Source organism: Anabrus simplex, chromosome 1 (genome assembly GCF_040414725.1).
Source record: "Anabrus simplex isolate iqAnaSimp1 chromosome 1, ASM4041472v1, whole genome shotgun sequence".
NCBI lineage: Eukaryota > Metazoa > Arthropoda > Insecta > Orthoptera > Tettigoniidae > Anabrus > Anabrus simplex.
In genome coordinates, this window is record NC_090265.1 from 219,008,110 (window position 1) to 219,031,213 (window position 23,104).

Consider the following 23,104-nt stretch of genomic DNA (forward strand, 5'->3'; position numbering starts at 1 on the left):
GGGAAAATGACGACTGATGCGGGAAAACGATAAATGCAGGCAACATAAAAAATAGGGGGAAAGTAAAATAATAAAATACGGGTACTGTATTTGGACATTTTTCGTTATGTAAATATATTATTATTATAAAAACAACAATAATGGCATGTGGCTTCTGGAGTCGGGTGTAGGTCTTTCGAGTTGTCGCGTGATAGGTTATCTACGGGCATATGAAAATGAAGCTCTACCTAAGATGAATTCTGATGTTTAATTCGACAAACAAACAGCCCCTAAACTGTTGGAATTAACTAAGGAAAGTTAAAATTCTCGACCTGATCGAGACCCCTCGAACCAAAGGCCAACACGCGCTAACCATACATAACGGTATCAAAATATTGCAACCATGATATAGGCATAGCGATTAAAATAAAAAGCGTGACTTTCACGCAGTTTCGTTTCACTTTTCTTTACACATTTTGTAATAATTGAAAAGCTTTAAGTTCAGTTCTCTTATTGCAAATCAAGGAAATACGTGGACATTACAGCGATAACCTGTACTTAGGAAAAGATTCCGTAGACCCTTCGCGAACGATAGGTTAGATGCCCAATACCACTCATTCTCTTTGCCCAACATGACAGGGCCAGTGTTGCCAACCCAAGTTTCATTTAATAAGCTAGATCATCATCCAATATAAGCTAAAAAAAGCTAAATCAGAACTAGAAAAAGTTAAACAAACTAAGCCAAATATTTATAGCACTGCTCACTGGGAAGAGAATGAGATTGCTCTTTGTTCTGTTCAATTAGGAAACTACTATAACCGCAAACCATGGGTATTAATTATGTACACTGCGCTTTTCCTGACAGGTGGAGGTGTTAGAAATTATTGTTTTAAGAGAAAGTACAACTGGGCAACCGTACTCTATATCCCCGTGTAACACTAATCAGAGAGAGAAAATGGAAGGGGTTCGAAACTTTGAAAAATGAAGATATCGGCCAAAGAAAGATAAGGACCACGAAGGGCATGAATGTGAAAGACTCCCTAGGCCTCGTGACCTAATACCATTGGGGCTGGAAAAAACAAGAGCTGACGAAGGAGGTCGAATAGGATAGATGAAAGTGAGTAGCCTGGCACAAGTAAGAAAGTTTTGCGAGGTCATCAGATGATAGTAAAACTGAAGTATGAGAAGGGATGTCATAATATTACATCACAAAGTACATTCCATGCTCCCGCTGGACCAGTGGTGAGTCAAGTACCATGATCATAGCTAGGTTCGCTGTTGCTACCGCATCAAACGAGAGAGTGTCTTCGTTCATACTGGGGGAACTACAGCGCCCCATCATGAGGCACATTGGAGGAAATATGCTAGATTTAGTGGGGGAAAAATTACAGTGGGAATATTGTTCTTTTGGCGCTAAACGTTGGATAAAATAAGCTAGATTTAGCAGGAAAAAAGCTAAGTTGGCAACACTGGGCGTGGCTCCCGCAGCTCGACTCAGATGATGTCACAGGAGTTAGAAATTCATAATAATAACATTAATAATGTTATTTGCTTTACGCCCCACTAACTATTTTTTAAGGTCTTCGGAGACGCCGAGGTGCCGGAATTCAGTCCCACAGGAATTCTTTTACGTGCCATTTAATCTACCGACACGGGGCTGTCGTATTTGAGCACCTTCAAATACCACCGGACTGAGCCAGGATTGAACCTGCCAAGTTAGGGTTTGAAGGCCAGCGCCTTTACCATCTGAGCTACTCAGCCTGGCAGTTAGAAATTCAACGTGGCGCATCTCGAATGATGTCACAGCGATCTGTGCGAGGCTCACACTCCACAAGGTACGACGAGATTAGTCACCCTGTGACTAATTAAAACGTATCTGTCACACTGAGCGATTTTCTTATTTTCAACGAAGTTGGCAGTCCTAGCCAGCTTGTACCAACACAGAAAATGGTAGCAAATTTGAGTTTTATACTGCCTACGTCTTAATTCTTGTAAATAAGAATACTTCTAGTGGTTGGTTAGTATGTCGAGGAGAAGCGTTGGCACAAGGAGGCTCGTAGTGAGGTTGCGCCTGAACAACCTGCGCACAGCACTCCAGCATTCAGGATCCTTATTCTAGACTAGCAACTCAGAATCGCTTGTACATTCTCATATAACAGGTTGCCACTATTATATGCTAAGAGTATTGAGCAGTCCCTCTAAATTCAAAACAACTTTTGCGTACATTTTTCTTAAGTACGATGTCGATCGACCAATGTGGGAATAATTGTGGCCAAGGACAAATAATTTTTCAACGATCGATGCGATAAAACGATAGTTCGAGAAACAATACATTGCCGGTCAAAAGTTTTCAATCACCTATGCACAAAACTAGATACTTTATTTCAATGTACAAACACATCGTAAAAACTAAATAGATGATATAGATGTTGATTCCCATAGGGAATCTGAAATATTTGTCCTGAATGAGCAAATTTATAATACCAATATAAATGGTCCGTTATTGGACATTATAAATTTTCCAGCTAGCTCATTCTTGGTTGCCAGCGTTTCGCCCTCGTGTGCTAGGGTGGGCTCGTCAGTTGGTACCTAGCACACCTACCAATACGCTGGCTAGTGCATACCGTGGAGGCCACTGCGTAGGCTAACTGGAGCCACCGGCAGTGCCAATGCACTAAGAGACTTTGTCTCATCACTAAAAATTGATGCCTGCTTGGCCATCAGATGATATAGATGTTGATTCCCATAGGGAATCTGAAATATTTGTCCTGAATGAGCAAATTTATAATACCAATATAAATGGTCCGTTATTGGACATTATAAATTTTCCAGCTAGCTCATTCTTGGTTGCCAGCGTTTCGCCCTCGTGTGCTAGGGTGGGCTCGTCAGTTGGTACCTAGCACACCTACCAATACGCTGGCTAGTGCATACCGTGGAGGCCACTGCGTAGGCTAACTGGAGCCACCGGCAGTGCCAATGCACTAAGAGACTTTGTCTCATCACTAAAAATTGATGCCTGCTTGGCCATCAGATGATATAGATGTTGATTCCCATAGGGAATCTGAAATATTTGTCCTGAATGAGCAAATTTATAATACCAATATAAATGGTCCGTTATTGGACATTATAAATTTTCCAGCTAGCTCATTCTTGGTTGCCAGCGTTTCGCCCTCGTGTGCTAGGGTGGGCTCGTCAGTTGGTACCTAGCACACCTACCAATACACTGGCTAGTGCATACCGTGGAGGCCACTGCGTAGGCTAACTGGAGCCACCGGCAGTGCCAATGCACTAAGAGACTTTGTCTCATCACTAAAAATTGATGCCTGCTTGGCCATCAGATGATATAGATGTTGATTCCCATAGGGAATCTGAAATATCTGAAACGCTGGCAACCAAGAATGAGCTAGCTGGAAAATTTATAATGTCCAATAACGGACCATTTATATTGGTATTATAAATTTGCTCATTCAGGACAAATATTTCAGATTCCCTATGGGAATCAACATCTATATCATCTGATGGCCAAGCAGGCATCAATTTTTAGTGATGAGACAAAGTCTCTTAGTGCATTGGCACTGCCGGTGGCTCCAGTTAGCCTACGCAGTGGCCTCCACGGTATGCACTAGCCAGCGTATTGGTAGGTGTGCTAGGTACCAACTGACGAGCCCACCCTAGCACACGAGGGCGAAACGCTGGCAACCAAGAATGAGCTAGCTGGAAAATTTATAATGTCCAATAACGGACCATTTATATTGGTATTATAAATTTGCTCATTCAGGACAAATATTTCAGATTCCCTATGGGAATCAACATCTATATCATCTGATGGCCAAGCAGGCATCAATTTTTAGTGATGAGACAAAGTCTCTTAGTGCATTGGCACTGCCGGTGGCTCCAGTTAGCCTACGCAGTGGCCTCCACGGTATGCACTAGCCAGCGTATTGGTAGGTGTGCTAGGTACCAACTGACGAGCCCACCCTAGCACACGAGGGCGAAACGCTGGCAACCAAGAATGAGCTAGCTGGAAAATTTATAATGTCCAATAACGGACCATTTATATTGGTATTATAAATTTGCTCATTCAGGACAAATATTTCAGATTCCCTATGGGAATCAACATCTATATCATCTGATGGCCAAGCAGGCATCAATTTTTAGTGATGAGACAAAGTCTCTTAGTGCATTGGCACTGCCGGTGGCTCCAGTTAGCCTACGCAGTGGCCTCCACGGTATGCACTAGCCAGCGTATTGGTAGGTGTGCTAGGTACCAACTGACGAGCCCACCCTAGCACACGAGGGCGAAACGCTGGCAACCAAGAATGAGCTAGCTGGAAAATTTATAATGTCCAATAACGGACCATTTATATTGGTATTATAAATTTGCTCATTCAGGACAAATATTTCAGATTCCCTATGGGAATCAACATCTATATCATCTGATGGCCAAGCAGGCATCAATTTTTAGTGATGAGACAAAGTCTCTTAGTGCATGGGCACTGCCGGTGGCTCCAGTTAGCCTACGCAGTGGCCTCCACGGTATGCACTAGCCAGCGTATTGGTAGGTGTGCTAGGTACCAACTGACGAGCCCACCCTAGCACACGAGGGCGAAACGCTGGCAACCAAGAATGAGCTAGCTGGAAAATTTATAATGTCCAATAACGGACCATTTATATTGGTATTATAAAACTAAATAGACCAACAAAATATATATTTTCTCTCTCTATCATTAAGTAGAATACAATATGATTTATATTTTAGCCTCTTCAAAGTATCCACCCTTTGCCCTCCGAACAGCTGCACAAACTCTTGGCATTCTGGAAATAAGATTATAGTGTTTGTGTAGATATTGCAGTCCAACAGCTCTGTAAGTTATTCCATAGCTCTTCAACATTACATGACCTCAGTTTTCGGACCTCCCTGTCAAATTCATCCCATAACAGTTCAATGGATTTAAGTCTGGTGACTGACTTGGCCAAATCATATTTTTCAGTTCCCCACATTTCTCTTTTCTATTGACATACCCTCTACACAATTCAGAAGAATGTTTGGGGTCATTGTTTTGCTACAGAACAAACCCACGACCAATAAGCCTCTTGCCAGATGGAACTGCATTGTTGATCAGTATCCTGTGATATCCTTCCTTCTTTAATGTTCCATTAATTCACACTAGATTACCGACTTTATCACCCGCAAAACATCCCCACACCATAACCAACCCTCTACCATGCTTCACCGTAGGTGTCACACACTGACTCTTCATACGTTCTCCACGAAGTCGATGAACAAACATTCGACGATGGCTCCCAAATACTTCAAACTTCAATTCATCCGTGAATAACACCTTGGACCATTGCTGCACACTCCAGTTTTTATGTTGCTGTGCACACTGCATTCTTTTCACCTTATTTTGTGTCCGTAATAAAGGTTTCTTGGTCGCTATGCACCCCTTTAAACCTCGTTCACGAAGACGGCGTTGCACTGTTGAGACAGAGATTGGAGCAGATAGCATATTGTTGACTTCCTCGCGAATTTCATGTGCCGTACGAGTCCTCTGACGTTTACTCTGTACACATATGAACTGATCTTCCCTGTATGATGTTACACAGGGTCTTCCAGATCGCAAAACACTTGCATTGGCACTGGGGAGGCACTTTTGTGTATGTGGGGCTATGCCCTTTCTCCATCCACCATCCATAAATTGTACCTACAATTAATGGAAAATAATAATAATAATAATAATAATAATAATAATAATAATAATAACAATAATGTATACACCACTGTAGACTGGGCTACGCCAACTTTTGTTGCTATTGTCCTACTAGAATACCCTTTGTGATGCAGAACTACAATTACAGCACGTTTTTCAGTTCCAATCTCCTGCTTCCATCCCATTTGGAGGTAATATGGTATGCACCTGATCAGATACACAAACTGCTAGCTGCACACATTGTACTGAAAACTAATGTGAACTGCTTGCTACACAGACAGCTGAAGGAATGAGGCCTATTTGAGTGGATACGTCTTGGGTAAAGAAACGTCAGTGTTGTTGTGGTTATTCATCAGCGACCCTCCATGCGGAGAACCGGTCAAATACACAACAGAGTCGTTCCGTCTACATGTTTATGCTGGTTTTATTATCAGAACAGGGCTATGATAGATTATTTAAAACTGCATCTCAGTTTTAACCACAAATCCATAGTTGTGATAGGTAATCGAAAACTTTTGACCGGTAGTGTAGATGCGGGGAAATTTAACATTGGTTTATATGGAACATTTTTGGGACCGAATAAATTCAATGATGAATACAGGAAAACAACAGTTCCGGGAACGATGCATCAAGGTTCTATTGTATTTTAAAGGACGAGAAATAGCTGCTGCATATGGAATCAGTGTAAGAAGAATAAGAAATATCAGACTGATGCACAACAATACTAAAATTTATAACTTATAATATTAGAATCAGTGTCTCGGATTTGAAGGTTAGCCGAGGCTGGGTGATTATTTTATGAAGGGAAATGGACTTTCTATTCGACAAAGAAAACATTATGTGAGAGGCAGGCAAGTTCGACTGCGGGGCCGGCTTCAAACATTAATTACCGGCACGCGACTTAAAAATCTCGCAACTTTACATTCAGTTTTACTGGAGAAACTTTGTCGGTTTCCTCCGAAAACTTCTTTCAGTTCAGCAACTTTGATCGGTCAAACTGTTCGAAAAACCTATTAACATCAAGCCAAACAATCGACCACAAGTATTTTTTAAATTCTCTAATCCAATAAAATAAAGCACATTGGATACAAAAGCGCCCAACATGATGGCGAAATCCCTTTTTCTTTAAATCTTGCATTGTAATTTGATCACCGGTATACTGTTTGTAGTCAGTTTGTGGAAATCTTGTACCATGCAAATTAGGCCTATGGCCTACACCGACTTTTAAAGGTTATGTTGAACTCGAGAATATTGTTTCGAATGTATCGATTCTCAAGTTTTAGAATGCATTATGTTCAATTATGCCCGTCACTGATCACGATTACATTGGAAAGAGAAAAAGTATCATCAAAACTTCCGAATTTACGGTTATTCGCGACCTTGAGCTCAGCTGGAAAACGCGCTCCGCTGTCCAAGTCGGTACGAGTGCGAAATGATGCAAAGGTTTTTACATGTAACGTGCGCGAATAAAAAGACTGTAGTTTTTACATTTCAACACAATAATGTGAAATTCCTAGTCTTACATTAGGGCCAAAACAGTAATAGGCAATCGCAAAACCTCCCATAGCTTTATGTAAGGTGCAACATCTGTTCTGGTCTCGATAACGTAATCGTATACGATAATATTAAAATACTAATTTTGTGTTGCAGTTTAGATTCCTGCCTGAAAGCTCAGTGACCATACAGTGCCCTGAGGGAAGTGCCGAAAACCTGTTCGGCGATACACTCGAAGAAAAAAAAGTAAACATCTAACCCTGGACATAATGTAGACGCTTTGCAAGTGTGAACATTTGACGAAACTCGTTCCGTCTTCAAGTAGAGCTGTCGAAATGCGCTATGTCTCCTTCCAATTGTTGTGGACACTCTCTGCTTTATGATTTCAATTCTCTAAACAATACCATGCGAATGCGATGCTAAGATGGTCCCTTATGCAAGTTCACCGTCGATCGCTTTTCCGCTTCCTCAAATTACCTCAATGACTGGACGTTAACACCAAGATCCGCAAGTATGCCGTAGCCGTCCTTTCGTGAGATACAGTTTCTTGAAAAACACGTGATCGAGGATTTAGCATTGATGGGACTGAAATTTCCGAACGGTCGATACGGGAAATCGTTTCTTCGAGGAACAGATAATTCGGGATTTTTACAACGTGATTTAATTAGGATGTTCGCGGGACCACGTAATTTGAACGGATAATATGGGAAAACGTAGTTCCCGGGAACATATAATTGAGGTTCTACTGTAGTTAATGGGACGTAAAGCAAATAACATTATTAAGAAAGGGACAATGAGTGTTAACGTATGCACTACCGGAAGCGAAAAACGATGTACTGCAATGCTTGCTGTAACAGGTGATAGCAGAAAGCTTGCCCTTACATTGATCTAAAACGATAAACAATGCCTAAAGTAAAATTTCCGCAAGAGATTCACATTCGTATCCAAGAAAAAGGGTGGATGGACACGTCATTCGTACAAGATTGGATATGAACGGTTTGGGGAAATCTAGCAGGGTCCCTCCTTCAATACTCGGCGCTTTTCGTGTTGGACAGTTTTCTTTTCTGCCAGTATGTCATTGTGTACTTACATGAATTGTACTTTTATTGGTTCATGTTTATTTCACTTCAGGACGTATTGTCAGCTTGTAATGGGAAGAATATTTTCCAGTGTCGCTACTTCAAGCCCATGAGTCCAACTTACCTGATGCACCTTATATGACTTCTCGGAAAAAGTCTCACACCTGAATGTTACACCAAATGACGATAACCGCAAATGTGTTATACCAACTGTGTGTGTATTATATTTTATGTATCTTTCAAATGTAAACGAATTGTAAATAATTTTTTAAATACATGTATCTTTCATTGTACCCATACATACACAACATAAAATGCACACGTCAGAAAAAACATATCAAGTGTATACATATCCGTGTTGGATAGTTTTTATTTGTGTATTCAATAGTACATTTTCTCCCTTAACACATTCTCTTTCCTTGTCCCCCACAGAAACATCCTAACGAGGTTTTACTGAATAAACTAACCTCCGAAATCAGTCATCCACACTGCGCCATATTTTGAGGTATATCACATTCTTACTTAATTTCAGTACATAGCATTGAAATTAAGCAATCGTTTACTTCCGCCTTTATTTCTAATGAGTTAACTAGCTATTGGCCACAGTATTTATGCATTTATTAATTATTTTCTTATTTTGTCACTTTTCTTTTCAGTTAAATGTTGCTTTACAAGCAGTTCAAAGTAGAAGATTTAGGTAAAGTATGCTTCCAGTACTATAATAAAAATTAAAAGAATCAGAACATAAGTTGTCTTACCTTCTCGTATCTTATTTTTTTCCAGACCCATAGTCTGTATCTTTTCCATCTGTTCAGTAACAAATGCTACTTTTCTTTTAAAGTAGTCTTTGGCACCTTCAACATCCTACAGAAAAAAGAGAAAACAGAACAATTAAAATGACTATAAGAGACAATCTCTCAAGAACAACAAGGAATTATCAGTTCAAGAACTTGAGCAGAAGATTCACAAAGAAACTTAAATAAATCCAACAAGATGGCTCATTAGCAGTCTGTTGTACACTAGTGTTCATTGAAATCTCGGGCCAGAAATACGAGGTGCGGCAATTAAACAACGAGACTGCGCCCCTCCTACTCCGTGATAGCATGGTGGGAGGTTGTCATTGGAATGTAGTTGACCTTGATCCTTCCTGAGCAATCACACTTCATTTTGTCGTTCTACCTGCTTTAGTTTGCTTTTGAGACTTGGTTGTAGCGGTCGCTGTTGTGTAGTCGTGCCGCAAAATGGTGGACATCGTAAAACTCGAGCAGCGCATTAACCTGAAATTCCTAGTGAAATTAAAGAAATCATCCACGGAATGTTTCCAAATGTTAAAGGAGGTGTTTAGTGACAAAGTTATGTCACGTGCATGAGTGTCTGAGTGGCACAAACGGTTTTCTGAAGGTCGGGAAGAGGTTGAAGATGATGAACGTCCCGGGCGACCTGTGACTGTCAGAAGTGAAGGAAACATCCAGAAAGTCAATGAAATTGTGCAGAAAGACCGACGTCTGAGTCTTAATCAAGCTAAGGGAAAGAGTAAGGAAGAAAAGACCACATGCATAGAAGAACGGCTCATGGATTGTTCATTAGGACAACGCACCAGCCCACAACGCCCTGTCTGTGAAGCAGTTTATAGCAGACAAGCGCATTCCTGTGCTAGAACATCCTCCATATTTGCCTGATCTTGTTCCGTGTGACTTTTATCTCTTCCCAAAAGTGTATTGAAAGGAACACATTTTCAGTCTGTGGAACAAGTAAAAGTAAAAACGGCAGAGTTGTTGCGCAGGGTGACAAAGGACGACCTACAGCATTGCTTCGAACAGTGGAAGGCACATATACAACGATGTATAGATAGGGGAGGGGAGTATGTTGAAGGGGATAAAAGTGTATTGTAACTTTGTTTGCAATAAATCACATTTTTCACATCAGTCTCGTTATTTAATTCCCACAACTCGAATAAATGTCAGGCAAGGAAATTGGTACAGACCTCAGAGCCACTCAGTACCTGCTTACACTTTCTCTTTCATTTGTCAGATCACGAGGAAGCATAACTCATGGACACACCTGAAGAGAGGGGAGATGGAGAGAACAAATGATGGGAGATCTAACATGAACCAAACACCCAAGTTCCTATTCAGCAGTATGGAGCTCAGGGATCAAGAAAAGGTTCGCGTACTATACATGCTTCCCTGCCTGCCCACATGTCCCCCTGTCTCGACCTTGAATGTGCGGTAGAAAGGGGAATGAAGGGAGAAATCACACGAGCTCGTATGTCAATTCATTGAGGGTCAAATTATCCTATTTTGTAATTCTCTTGTGTGAAGGCTGGTTAAAATGTTAGTGGTCTCGACCAAAACATTATTGTCAAATGGCATGGTGCCCGACCATTGTAAGAAAGAATGACTCTTATTTATGTCAATATAGGACCTATTAACTTACTCTACATTAATAACTTTGCAAGCACTGTCAAATGAAGAAATGATATATTTTGCAGTCAAATATGCACGGATATAAAATTTGGACGCAAGAAATTAAGATGAAGAAAAGCAACCTTCACTAAGAACATAGTAAGACTATTCGTGTTCATTTAAAGACATACTCCAACACATAAAAATAAAAGACAGAGGCAATGCTTACATTTAAAAGACACATAAATGAAGAATATTATTCACTATCCAAAGAACAAAGAAATAATGATAGGTGAGTTGTAATAAATAAAATGTTTTCATATCATCACAGTACTGGTAAAATGTCTTACAGAAACAATCAATTGGCTTTACGTCGCACTGACAAAGATAAGTCTTATGGCGACGACGGGATAAGAAAGGTCTAGGAGTGGGAAGGAAGCGGCCGTGGTCTTAATTAAGGTACAGCCCCAGCATTTGCCTGGTGTGAAAAACGGAAACCATGGAAAGCCATCTTCAGGGCTGCCGACAGTGGGGTTTGAACCCACTATCTCCCAGATGCAAGCTCATAGCTGCGCGCCCCTAACCGCACAGCCGACTCGCCCGGTCTAAGGCATCTGGAAGTGATGTGGGCAACATGCAAAACATGGGCAAACTAAAAATAGCTTACGGACAAACCAAGGTCACGGGCATTCGATTTTGCAACTACCCAGTCGTAGGGTACACGGCTACAGATATGCCAACTTTCGTGAAAGACAATTCGTAATGCAGCCGTTACGGAACGGGGTGTGTGTGCGTGTGTCAGCACGGTGGCTGTAGATTTTTTAATTTCCACGATCTTACTAATTTACATATCATTGAAAAATCAATGAACAACATACAATTCAACCAGATGTAACATATTCAAAGACTGGCATATAAAGAGTGTATGATTCTTACCTAAGAAAGTAACAGGTGATCTGCAGTACATATCTGAGTGGAGGTTGAAGGATCATTTCTTTTGTTAAGTACTGTAGTTCTCCCTTAGCAACTTGTAGTTCCTGTCTGCTAAACGTACACTGGTGACATGCTTATTCTTTTGATATCATGTGCATTCTTTGCACTAACAGAGCACTTAACAGTTCGGTGTTCATATTAGTATGGAATTCAGTCTTGTTCTTCCTCATGCGTATCTGAAAAATCGCGGCTACACACACTACAAAACATGTGTGAATGAGATTCTGAGGAACGCAGAAAACAGGGCCATTATTTTGAGTATTCTTCCCTAAATTTTTGAACTACTTTTTGGTTTATAACTAGTATCATTAGTCACGGTAACGTCATCACACGTATTTTTCTGCACAAGAAATCACTTCATTATTTCAAACCTTTTGCATTTCGTAACACACTATTAGCATATATCCTAGAAGAGCAATATATGAAAATTTGGCAACCATAATCGCAATAAATACTTCAACAGTCATGCACACAGTATTCACAATGAAACAGAGTTTGTCACCACTTTGCCACCAAAACAAAGACAAAAGAACTTGCATACTTGCATGGAAGTCTGATCATGTGATGAACAAAGACAACTCCGCAACACCACCACTTCACAGGCGCCACTTTTTCCGGTACTGGAAGCACACACTGTGTTTGGCGTGTGAAAACTCAAAATATTCTTAAACAAGGGACAGGAAAGGGGTATAAATGATTACTGAGAAATCCGAAAATAATATTCTGAGAATTCAAGCTGTAATGGCATTCCTTGTGTAACCTTTTTAACACTTCACATACTTAGATTTAAAAAATCAACAAAAAATCGTAATTTGTGGTGTGTGATTCGTAAAGGCATAATTATGATGGGCAATTCGTAATTATTACAACTGAATCATAATAGTTGGCATCTCTGCACCCTGTCTGCTGTTAACAGCATGGTCCAGGGTACACACTACTTCCCATCAATATTACTCTTCATAAATTCAGTACCACAATGCAAGGTTACAATAGTTATAGTTTCTGATAACCATACTCGAGTGCTTCAAAACAAGCCCAAGTTTCCTGCTGTACATTTATCCTTGGTTGAGATAGAGTTGCTTCAAAAAAATGATAAGAACGTTAACGGTGTCGTCTTATTCACGCAAATTTAAGTATGACAAATCTTGTCACATTTCCTCCATAACTTCTCTTTTATTCAAACTGCACTGTGCCAAGCTTCTGCACCGCACAATATGGTATTTCAAAGTGACAGCGATTCAAGTAATTATGAGCCGTAAGATATTTCAAGGCGCTGAAAGAAGTATAGGAATCCTCACCAGATGATAACATGCATAACAGTGAAAAGATGGTGATTTAAACTATCTACATAAAGAAACGTTGTGTAGTGTTACATACACCCACTAGAATGCAACAGAAATTTAAGTCTATATGCTCTCAAGCAGAAAGAGGTCAGACTATTTCAAACTCTTTAGTAAAAAAAATATGAAACATTGATTTGGGCAGAAATCTTCACCTTCAAAGATATACCTTTTCCATCTCAACAACTTTCAAACTTTACATGCTAGAACAAAATGAAGTTTGGCCTACACAGGTCTATACCATGCATGGAGGTCAGCAGCATGTGAAGAAAATAAAAGAGATCTGTACGATGTATGGAGGTTGGCGTCGAGGGGTTAAAGACTCTAGAAGTCAATAAATACACTCATTAGTCCCAAGATATTAAAGAGTGTGTGTGTTGAAATGTAACTTCATGTCAAGTCTTTATTGGTACATGTATTTATAATTAATAGGTTGACAACCTTTTAATATTCCATAATAGATTTCATATGAAACAATAGCCAGTTTCAGACAACAGAATATTACCCCTACCTATTTCTTTCACTTATATGCTAGTGTAATAAATTTCCAATGAATTCTATGTTTCTTTAATAAGAGATTCCTATGCAAATTTTCGATGAAACTTATTTAGGTTTCCCTTGGTGATCCATTTATCTTGGCTTTGTTTTAAATTAGAATTGTGTTCAAATCATGATATGTCTCATTGACTGCTTTGATTGAGAGAACTACAGTATTATAAAAGGGGCTGCCTGGCCAAGGCAGTAAAGACGTGCTTGGTTCGCCCGGAAGGACATGGGTTCGAATCCCCATCAGGAAGTCGTAAAATTTAAGAAACGAGATTTCTACTTCCGGAGGTGCACATGGCACTCAGCCTACACCAAAAATGAGTACCAGGTTAATTCCTGGGGGCAAAGGCGGCCAGGCGTAAAGCTAACCTCTCTACCACATCAAGTACCGAGGTTATGAATAGTGGAACCCTTGGAAATTCTAAGTTCCCATGGAGGGAATTAGATTCTTTTCCACCAATAGAGCAGATCAAAAATTAGATGGATGGCTTTTCCGGCGTTTGCTCTATTAGTGGAACCCTTTACTTTCCACCACACCAAGGGCCTTCAGGGCCAGTACCGAGATGACTCTGCTTTGCTTTTTTTTTTTTTTTTTTTTACAGTATTAAAAAGTCCTCAAATCATCACAAACTTGGGGTACCTCACTTTTTACGAGTTGGAAAGATGTTTCACAAACGAACTAACCATGCCAAAGTTAAAGCTGAATGTTATTCCGGTAGAAGCAAAAGCAAGCCATTAAAACTAAAAGAAAAATAGATCCTACCCAGCTAATCAACAACAAAAATGACCAAAAAGCAACTGAAAAAGTAAAAATCACAGATAAACTTGAGGACTTAGTACACAACCTTAAACAAATTGCAGAAGACCTGGCTCCAATTAAACTACGTAAAAAACACCAATGGTGAAACAGTGAATGTGATGAAACAGTGGAGAAAAGACATCAGGCATGGTTATTACATCAGTCCCAAAAAACAGAAATATCCTATCAAATCTAGTAAAACAGAGAAAAGAAACTACCCAAGTCTTAAGAAGAATAAAAAGACAACATTATAAGGACACACTGCAGTTAATTGAAGAACAATTCAATAAAACTCAATCAAGGGATTACTACAAAACCTTCGGAAAGCAGCTCCAAAAATATGAACCCTCGGCCCTACTGATGAAGGATGAAAATGGTAAGCTGGCTCATAACAATAAAGACAATGCAGAAATTCTGGCTAAATATTTCAACAAGCTTTTAAATTGTGAGGAACCTTCAAAACTCCTTCATTTGGACACCAACACCCCGATAAGAACATCAATCCCCCCACAATAAAGGAAGTCTACCAAGCTCTGAATAAATTAAACTACAAAGCGCCAGGAGAAGATCAGACCTTTGCGGAAATCTGGAAATATGCAGGAACATCAGCAAAAGTTGCCCTCCATCAACAACTTGTCTCTATCTGGATTAAAGAAGAACTACCAGAACACTGGACAACAGCCCTCATTCACCCACTGCACAAAAAAGGACAAAACCGACCCTAATAACTACAGGGGAATCTCGCTGCTAGACATAACATACAAAATATTTTCAATAATCATCCTTAATTGTATAAGTTTACAACTTGAGAAAGAACTATGAGAATATCAAGGAGGTTTCAGACCCTGGAGGAGCTGTCCTGATCAGATCATGAGTCTAAAGTTGATAATGGACTATAACAGGAGAAGAAATAGAGATATGCTGATAACATTTTCATTTTTCAAGAAAGCTTATGATTACATCCGTAGAGAATCTTTGTTCAAAATTTTAAGACACCTTGGACTACACCTCAAATGAATAAACATGATAAAATTGACTCTCACTAACACCAAATCAAAAGTGAAGTTTAGGGGTGAAACATCAGAGACATTTGAAATTAAAACTGGACTACGGCAGGGAGATGGGCTCTCACCACTATTATTTAATTGTGCTCTAGAAATGGTAATGAGGGAATGGTTTAGGAAATGTCCCCCCAAATAAAGATTGGCCAAAAAATTAAAACAAAATTGCCTGGGTTTCGCTGATGATTTAGCATTACTAGCAGTGGATATAAAAAGCAAAAACCCAGATATCAGAACTTCAAAACATTGCAAATAAAATTGGCCTCAAAATATCATTTGAAAAAACAGAAATTATGCCCCAAAAACCAACACAACTAAAAGAAGTTATCATAAATGGTAATAAAATCAAAATAGTAACTCAATTTAAATATCTTGGAGAAATAATAACACATAACCCAAATGAAAAAATCTCAATCCAAACAAGAACAAATAGATTAGCTAAAGCACAAAAATTAACATGGGATATCTACAAAAAGAAATGTCTATCAATAAATGCAAAAATAAAACACTACAACACAGTAATAAAACCTGAAGCTACATATGCAGCAGAAACACTTTTTCACCTGAATAAACAATCAAAGACTGACAGACTTCAGAAAATTGAAAGGAGGATTGGAAGAACCTGCATCAACAAAAAATACCAGAAGGATCGACAGTGGCGGTTAATACCTAACAAAGTCGTGTACAAAGAGCTAGAACCCATTACAGATACTATGCGTAAGAGGAGACTGGGATTCTTTGGACATATCATGAGGATGCAGGATTCGAGACTTCTGAAACTAGTATAACACAATCTTGTCTCAAAAAATATCACAACAGGATGTAAATGGATCAGAGAAGTAGGAGAGGATCTGAAGGAAATAGGCCTTACAATAGAAGACACCACAAATAAGATAAAATTGAATACAAAACTCAAGAATACAAACCTCCGCTAAAGCTACACAAAACAAACCAACAACACGCATATTTTCAACTGAGGAAACGGCACGAAGATCCGAGCGTCTGAAGAAGTACTGTGAAGACCGCAAAGCCCGAACAATCCCTTCAAAGAGACCTGAACGACGGACTGACTAAAGTGATCCTATGTGGTCATAAAAGAAGAAGAAGATGAAGAAGAAGTAGTAGAAGAAGAAGAAGAAGTAATTTACTAATAGTTCATCAAGAGGCTTTGGATCTGCATTCAGATAGTGAAGACTAACTTCAAATCTTGGTAAATTAAGTATGATCACTGTTCTTAAAATGTAACTCACCTTCTCAATGTAGTAGCCAGTACCTATGTCAATTATAACCTTTTCACTGTCTGCTATTTTACCTGGAACATACATCTAGATACATGTTAAGGAAATAAGATCATAAATCACACCAACAGGAAAATTATAAATAACAGGTACATAATGGAGTCTACTGAAAATACCTAATTCCCAATTTACATACCTTCAACCCATTTGCAGAATTCTGTGATCTCAACAGGAATCTGTTTTTTACTATTTTTCAATACTTGCCAATTTTGAACTTAGCTCAGATCCTTCCTGAGTTGATTTTTGATTCATTTTAAGATTTTGGAACATTCTGATAAACAGTCCAATGTACTATTTTGTCTGATAACCTGTGTGGGTTGTGGTACCCATGATGCATGTACAGTAAAACCTCTCTTATTAAGTGGAAACTTACCTTTATCAGAAAATTACCTCAGTCCCTTGATTTGGCTGTAAAATGTAATTCAAATTACTCTGGATTAAGCAGAAACTGTCCACTGCAGAAATGGGTGATCTGAGATGCAAGGACAGGTACTGCAGATGGCACAGTACATTACTTTTCTTTTTTCTTTCCCAGTCTCTTCGTTTTGGGGATTAACTGATGGGCATTTCCTTTGGCCGACTGGAATGCCTGGGACAATCAATTTTCAATACCATACTCTACAAATAGCGGTCATCTCTGGAATTCACTACTTGTGGTTAAGTAGCGATGGAAAAAAGAAAGATGAAGGAGAGCATATTGAAGATTTATCTAGATGTCGTCAGACAGAATTATTCGGAACTGTTTGATGTAATTTCTGAGGCCAAAGTTTTATCAGGTGTATGTATAAGTCTTTTCCAGTTTCACTAAGAGATGGTGCTAACGAACAGTACGCAGCACATGAATTTGACACATACGTCGGTTTGTTCGTCTGACATTAACCTACCAACACACACAAATTGAGTTTGCCAAACGCTAATGTCTGCGTTGTATCGTTCAGTTTTCACGTCGACGTTTGTGCCTGAAAAAAGAACATTTGCAGCACACATTGCTTTTTTTGTTTAATCAAAAGAAAAAAGGCTGTGGAAAGTCATAGTTTGCTGATAGAAACATATGGTGAGCACGCTCGATCTATTAGATGATGTGAGACATAGTTTTGACAATTTAAACGTGGTGATTTCAATGTGAAAGTGTGCGCTCTGGATGATGACCCAACTCAAACTCAACAGCAATTGGCACAAGCATTAAATGTGTCAGCAGACGTTTACGAGCAATGGGGAAGATCAATGAACTCAGTAAATGGGTTCCACACAATTTGAATGAACGGCAAATGGAAAATCGTAAAGTCACTTGTGAAATGCTGCTTCAGCGCCATGAAAGAAAATTTCTGTACTGAATTGTGATGGGCGACGAAAAATGGATTTATTTTGAAAACCCGAAGCGGAGAAAATTGTGGCTGGCACCTGGCAAAGCCGGTCCTTCAACACCAAGGCTAAAAATTCGCTTCGGCAAGAAGACCATGCTTTGTGTCTGGTGGAACCAGAACAGTATTGTTTATTATGAAGTCTTGAAGCCTGGCGAAACCGTTATTGCACAACGCTATCGCCAACAAAGGATTAATTTAAATCATGTATTGATCGAAAGACGACTGGAATGTGCCAGAAGACATGGCAAAGTGATTTTGTTACAAGATATTACATATGTTATGCTGCTCTTCAAGAACTTGCACCTTGCTTCACTTAAATGACTGATCTTCGACTTCTTCTGGATTTTAGGATCTTACATCATGCAGTGCTAATCCCTATAGTGTTACAGTGCTTCTTGAACTGCTTTTAGTGAAAGACTTATCCTTTACTTATTGTTTTCCTATGCAGTTTTATATTTTTATTTAATCAGCTGATGATGACCCAGAATAGTGGTCGAAATCGGTACCGCTTTTAATCAAATAAGAATGTAAAATTTACATTTCTTATTTTCCTTGTATTAAATAGGTTGAACCACTTTAATTCTTGTTACAATTTAATTGTGTTACATGACAATGTGCCGTCTCAAAGCTAAACCAGTGAAAGACACCTTGAAAACACTTGGATGGGACATTCTTCCGCACCTGCCGTACTCCCTAACATGGCGCCATCTATCACCTCTTCACATCAATGGGGCACGCACTCGGAGAGCAGCACTTCAGCAATTTTGAGGAAGTTGGAAAATGGCTCAGCGAATGGTTTGGCGTAAAAGACAAGCAGTTTTTCTGGTATGGTATTCATAACTTATCAGAAAGATGAGCAAAGTGTGTAGAAGCCGATGGCCAATATTCTGAATAAACAAAAACTGAATTTTCCTTGTAAATTACAAGTTTTCTTTACCACAAAAATCGGCAAAACTTATGCATACACCTGGTAGTGGATACTCAGGCAATCAATATTATGACCACTGCAACAGGGAACATTCTCTTTGACTGATACAGTACTGTCTGTGAAACTTTTAGTGATACTTCGGCTCCCTAGTGCTGAATCGGTAGACCTCGATTACCTTCGAGATTCGTACTGACAACCTCTGACACAAAAAATATGAATCGCTTACGAATCGCTGTGAGACATCTTGTGGTATAATTACAACACTTTAAATACTGTTGTTATTTCCACAGCAAAGTCAAAATATAGGTTAAGCTTGAACATGAGTGAGGAAAATCGAAGTACATCACAGGAACAACCTGTAACTCCTACACGTAAACGACGGTTTAGAAAATCCATATCGATCAATCGTACTATTGATTCAATTCAGATTTAATTTCCATTCAGTTGACTGTATTACCAGAACCGTTGTAGCTCCTTCTTTACACCTCACCCCCGTGAAACGAAGTGTCACTAGAAGTTTCGCAGATAATATGCAGAGTACTGTACCAATAAGGTAACCTCAATTTAATGTATTCTGATAATGTTTGTCAGGTTTTCAAGTGTTTTGTGTGAATAAGTTTTGAATGAACACTATTTTCTAGTACACCTTCATCAAATGGAAATCTGGCTTCAGCGGGGAAAAAAACAAACAACCTGGTCCCTTGAGATTCTGCTTAAGACAGGTTTTACTGTATTAGTAATTAACTGAGGGGTATGATTAGGGAGGAAGTGAACAAGGGTCTGCATAATGGGTATCATCCCATCACAATGAACCAATGAAACAACTCCAAAAAGCGTGACATTTCAAACTATTTAGCCAGATGCTCTGGTTTAGATTTCCCTTTTCAGTCATGGTAATTTTCCCTCTTTTGTAGAAATAAAAAATAAAAATAAGAAAATCTCTATAACAGAACGGCTCTCCTTGCAATGTTATTAAAATATTTTATTATTAAGGTCCACCTTTTCAATACAAACTGTACAATGTTTCACATTACATTTACGTTCGGGGACTACTTTCGACCTAACTGTAGGTCATCATCAGCCTTAAAGCAAATCATACAAATATATCGAAGATAATAAACAATGTATAGACACAAAGTTCTTAAACTGTTGCCATTGATGCTTTCACGGCCCGTACTTACAGACATGATACTGTATAGGCTTTTGGGCTTATGCCATGTCAAGAAAATAAGGTGAAATTCTTAAAAAAAAACTGTATGCACAACTCATGGAATTGAGGTTAAGACTGGTTACGCAACATAAAATTCTGTTGAAAGTTCAAGCAATTTAAGACACAGTGCAGTGTCAATGACATAAAAATGATATGTAAATACCATGTATGAATTAAGAGTAAGGTTCAAGAGATATGCTGCACTACGTTAAAAAGTTGCTATTTGATAGAGATTCATAAAATGCTAGTGTGCTGCACTATATTAAAAAGTTGCTTTTGATAGAGATTCTTTAAATGCTGGTTAAGGATGATGCATAGAAGTTCAATTAACACGATCAATGCGGATCATGCGCTGGGTGCGTGACACTACTTTATTAGCAGGTGCGGAGCACGCGCCTAGCGCGTCATGGGACGGTTGCTATGAAATGTAAATCGCAGGTTTTCTGCATGATGAGAAAGGCTCAAATTGTTATCCCGCACATCGTGTAAGTCCAGTCTACTAGCAGATACATCCATAGCCATATTTGCGCATGCGTATTCCGTTTCCCGTGCATTTCCTCTCCGGAGTTGTAGTCATACGTTATCATTCATTTATGGGATCTTTGAGCAGCAAGACCACTTCAATGCAAGCTAAGACACTGCATTTTCTGTTTATTAATTCTTCAGGAGAATTATGAGTGGTTCCGCTTTTGAAATAAATAAATTCTACAACTGCAATATGTTCAGTAAAAGAACTGAACTTGTAATTGTCATTTATTCTTGCATCATATATGTGTATAACACGAAATAACTTCTAATTATCATTTATTCCTCATCACATTTATAAGTAACTTGAAAGAATGTGCAGTAATCATTTTTGACTGCGTCATGATGCTTATGTTACCATTTTATTTATATTTTTTTCTGATGGCCGACAATGTGGTTCCTTCAACATCACGAGACCTACCCAATTAGCCAAAGTATTTCATTTTTGTTTGTCAAATTCTGTAATAGAGAAGTGTAAATATGAATCAATTTATGTCTGTAACATACTTTATGCATTTGTTTGCTATCCAAGGTAAATAATGCACAGTAATCTACCGACGCATGTGGTGCGTGATCCGTCTGGTGACCAGTATTACTTCGCGATTTCAACCACCGTGCGGGTCACGCACCAGGCGCGTGAGTGGGATAAGTCCACGAGTTTGATAGAACTCGTCCTACCAAGGTACAAAACTTCGATAATTACAACTTTTAAAGAGTTCCACACAAATATTTTGCTCAGGTTGGCGGGTATGTCACGCTCTGCTAATACGCAGTGAATGTGTTAAGGACGGCTTCTTAAATATGCTGCATTCTATTCAAAGTTCAACTGAGCAGAAGTTAAGCTGTCTTCTCAAGACATTCACATATTCAGTATACATGAATGCGATGCATGATGTTAGAAAGGCTCTTCTGTTTTAAGAATCTTGAAAGATGATGATTGTTGCGCATGGACGTCTAAATATATAGTAGTAACTAAAGGTGGTTGGATTTCGCAGTTCAATGTGGACCGTACAGTTGGCCTGGATAAATGACAGCTAAGATAGAAAGAGTTATGTTAGGGGGAAGAATATAATTAAATGACATATGTTGTATGGGAATCACCTCGTGCTGCAACATGTCAAGCAAAGCTGGATATGAAGCTTACTTGAACAGCTTAACGACGTCATTGTAACAAAAGACGACAAAGGCAATACTACAGTCCTAATAAATAAACAAGATTATATTAAAACAGAAGAGTTCTTTTCTGATAAAACTTACTTTACAATAAACTTACTCTACGATCGCCAAAGACCCCATCATAAAAACCCAACGCAATCTAAAAACACTTATTAAAAATTCATCATTTTTATTTAATGAACAAGAATATCAGAAACTCATTAATGTGAATCCTAAATTACCCACCGCCAGATCTCTGCCAAAGATACATAAAAGAAATGTCCCTATTCGTCCCATCAGCAACAGCAGAAATAGTCTGACTTATAAAACCTCACAATTCCTTCATAAATTTCTTAAAAAATACTTTAAATTCCACAATGTACGCCCCATAACAAACTCAATCGACATCTGTGAAACTTTAATAAGTAAATTCAATTTGCAACCTTATTACACAATGGTTTCTTTCAACATCACTAATATGTACTCGACCATTCCGGTCAATGAAACTATAGAAATTATAAAAAACAATCTTTCTAATCACAGTACCTAAAGTTCAATAGAAATAGATGAATTCATAAAATTACTAAAATTTGTTCGGCAAGATAACTATTTTACCTTTAATAATAAGATATACAAACAAGAAGGTCTAGCCATGGGAGACCCCATCTCGGGGATACTTGTCGACATTTACATGGACAACCTTGAACATAACAAAATAATAAAAAACATCAACAGACTGTCTCTTTGGCTTCGCTGCATCGATGACACGCTAGCAATTATCGACAACAGATGTAACAATAGTGATAATATCCTAACTTATTTAAACAATTTAGATAATTATGTTTCACTAAAGAAGACTAAAACAATAGTTCAATCAACTTTTTAGATATCACAATCACAAGAATCTCAGACAAATTTGATTTCCAAATTGATAGAAAACCTTCCTTTGCCCCAATAACCATAAAACATAGTTCTTTACATTCATAATCACATAAACAGGCTTCATTTTATAGCATATAGAGCGTTAAAAATTCCTCTTTCGACTGTTAATCTAAGGAAAGATTTAAATTTCATATTGCCAGCCTCAATGGATACAATCCCTTAATCATTAAAAATAATCAAAGTGAAATTGAAATTAGCCACAAACCTATCTCCCGTCGCCAACATAACCCCGCTGTGATGGATACTGTTCAATTTCGCAAGAACGCTTGGTCTTG

The 23,104-nt window shown here is 38.7% G+C and overlaps 1 protein-coding gene across 1 annotated transcript in view; it reads right to left on the minus strand.

Annotated features, from left to right (window-relative positions):
• Positions 1–23,104, minus strand: part of Pfdn5 (prefoldin 5) — a 64,896-nt gene that overhangs the window by 31,284 nt on the left and 10,508 nt on the right. The window contains exons 3-4 of the mRNA XM_067140847.2: positions 16,658–16,732; positions 9,022–9,127 (exon numbers count right to left, since the gene is read on the minus strand). Of these exons, the coding sequence (XP_066996948.1) occupies positions 9,022–9,127; positions 16,658–16,732 (181 nt within the window). The remainder of the gene's footprint in view (positions 1–9,021; positions 9,128–16,657; positions 16,733–23,104) is intronic.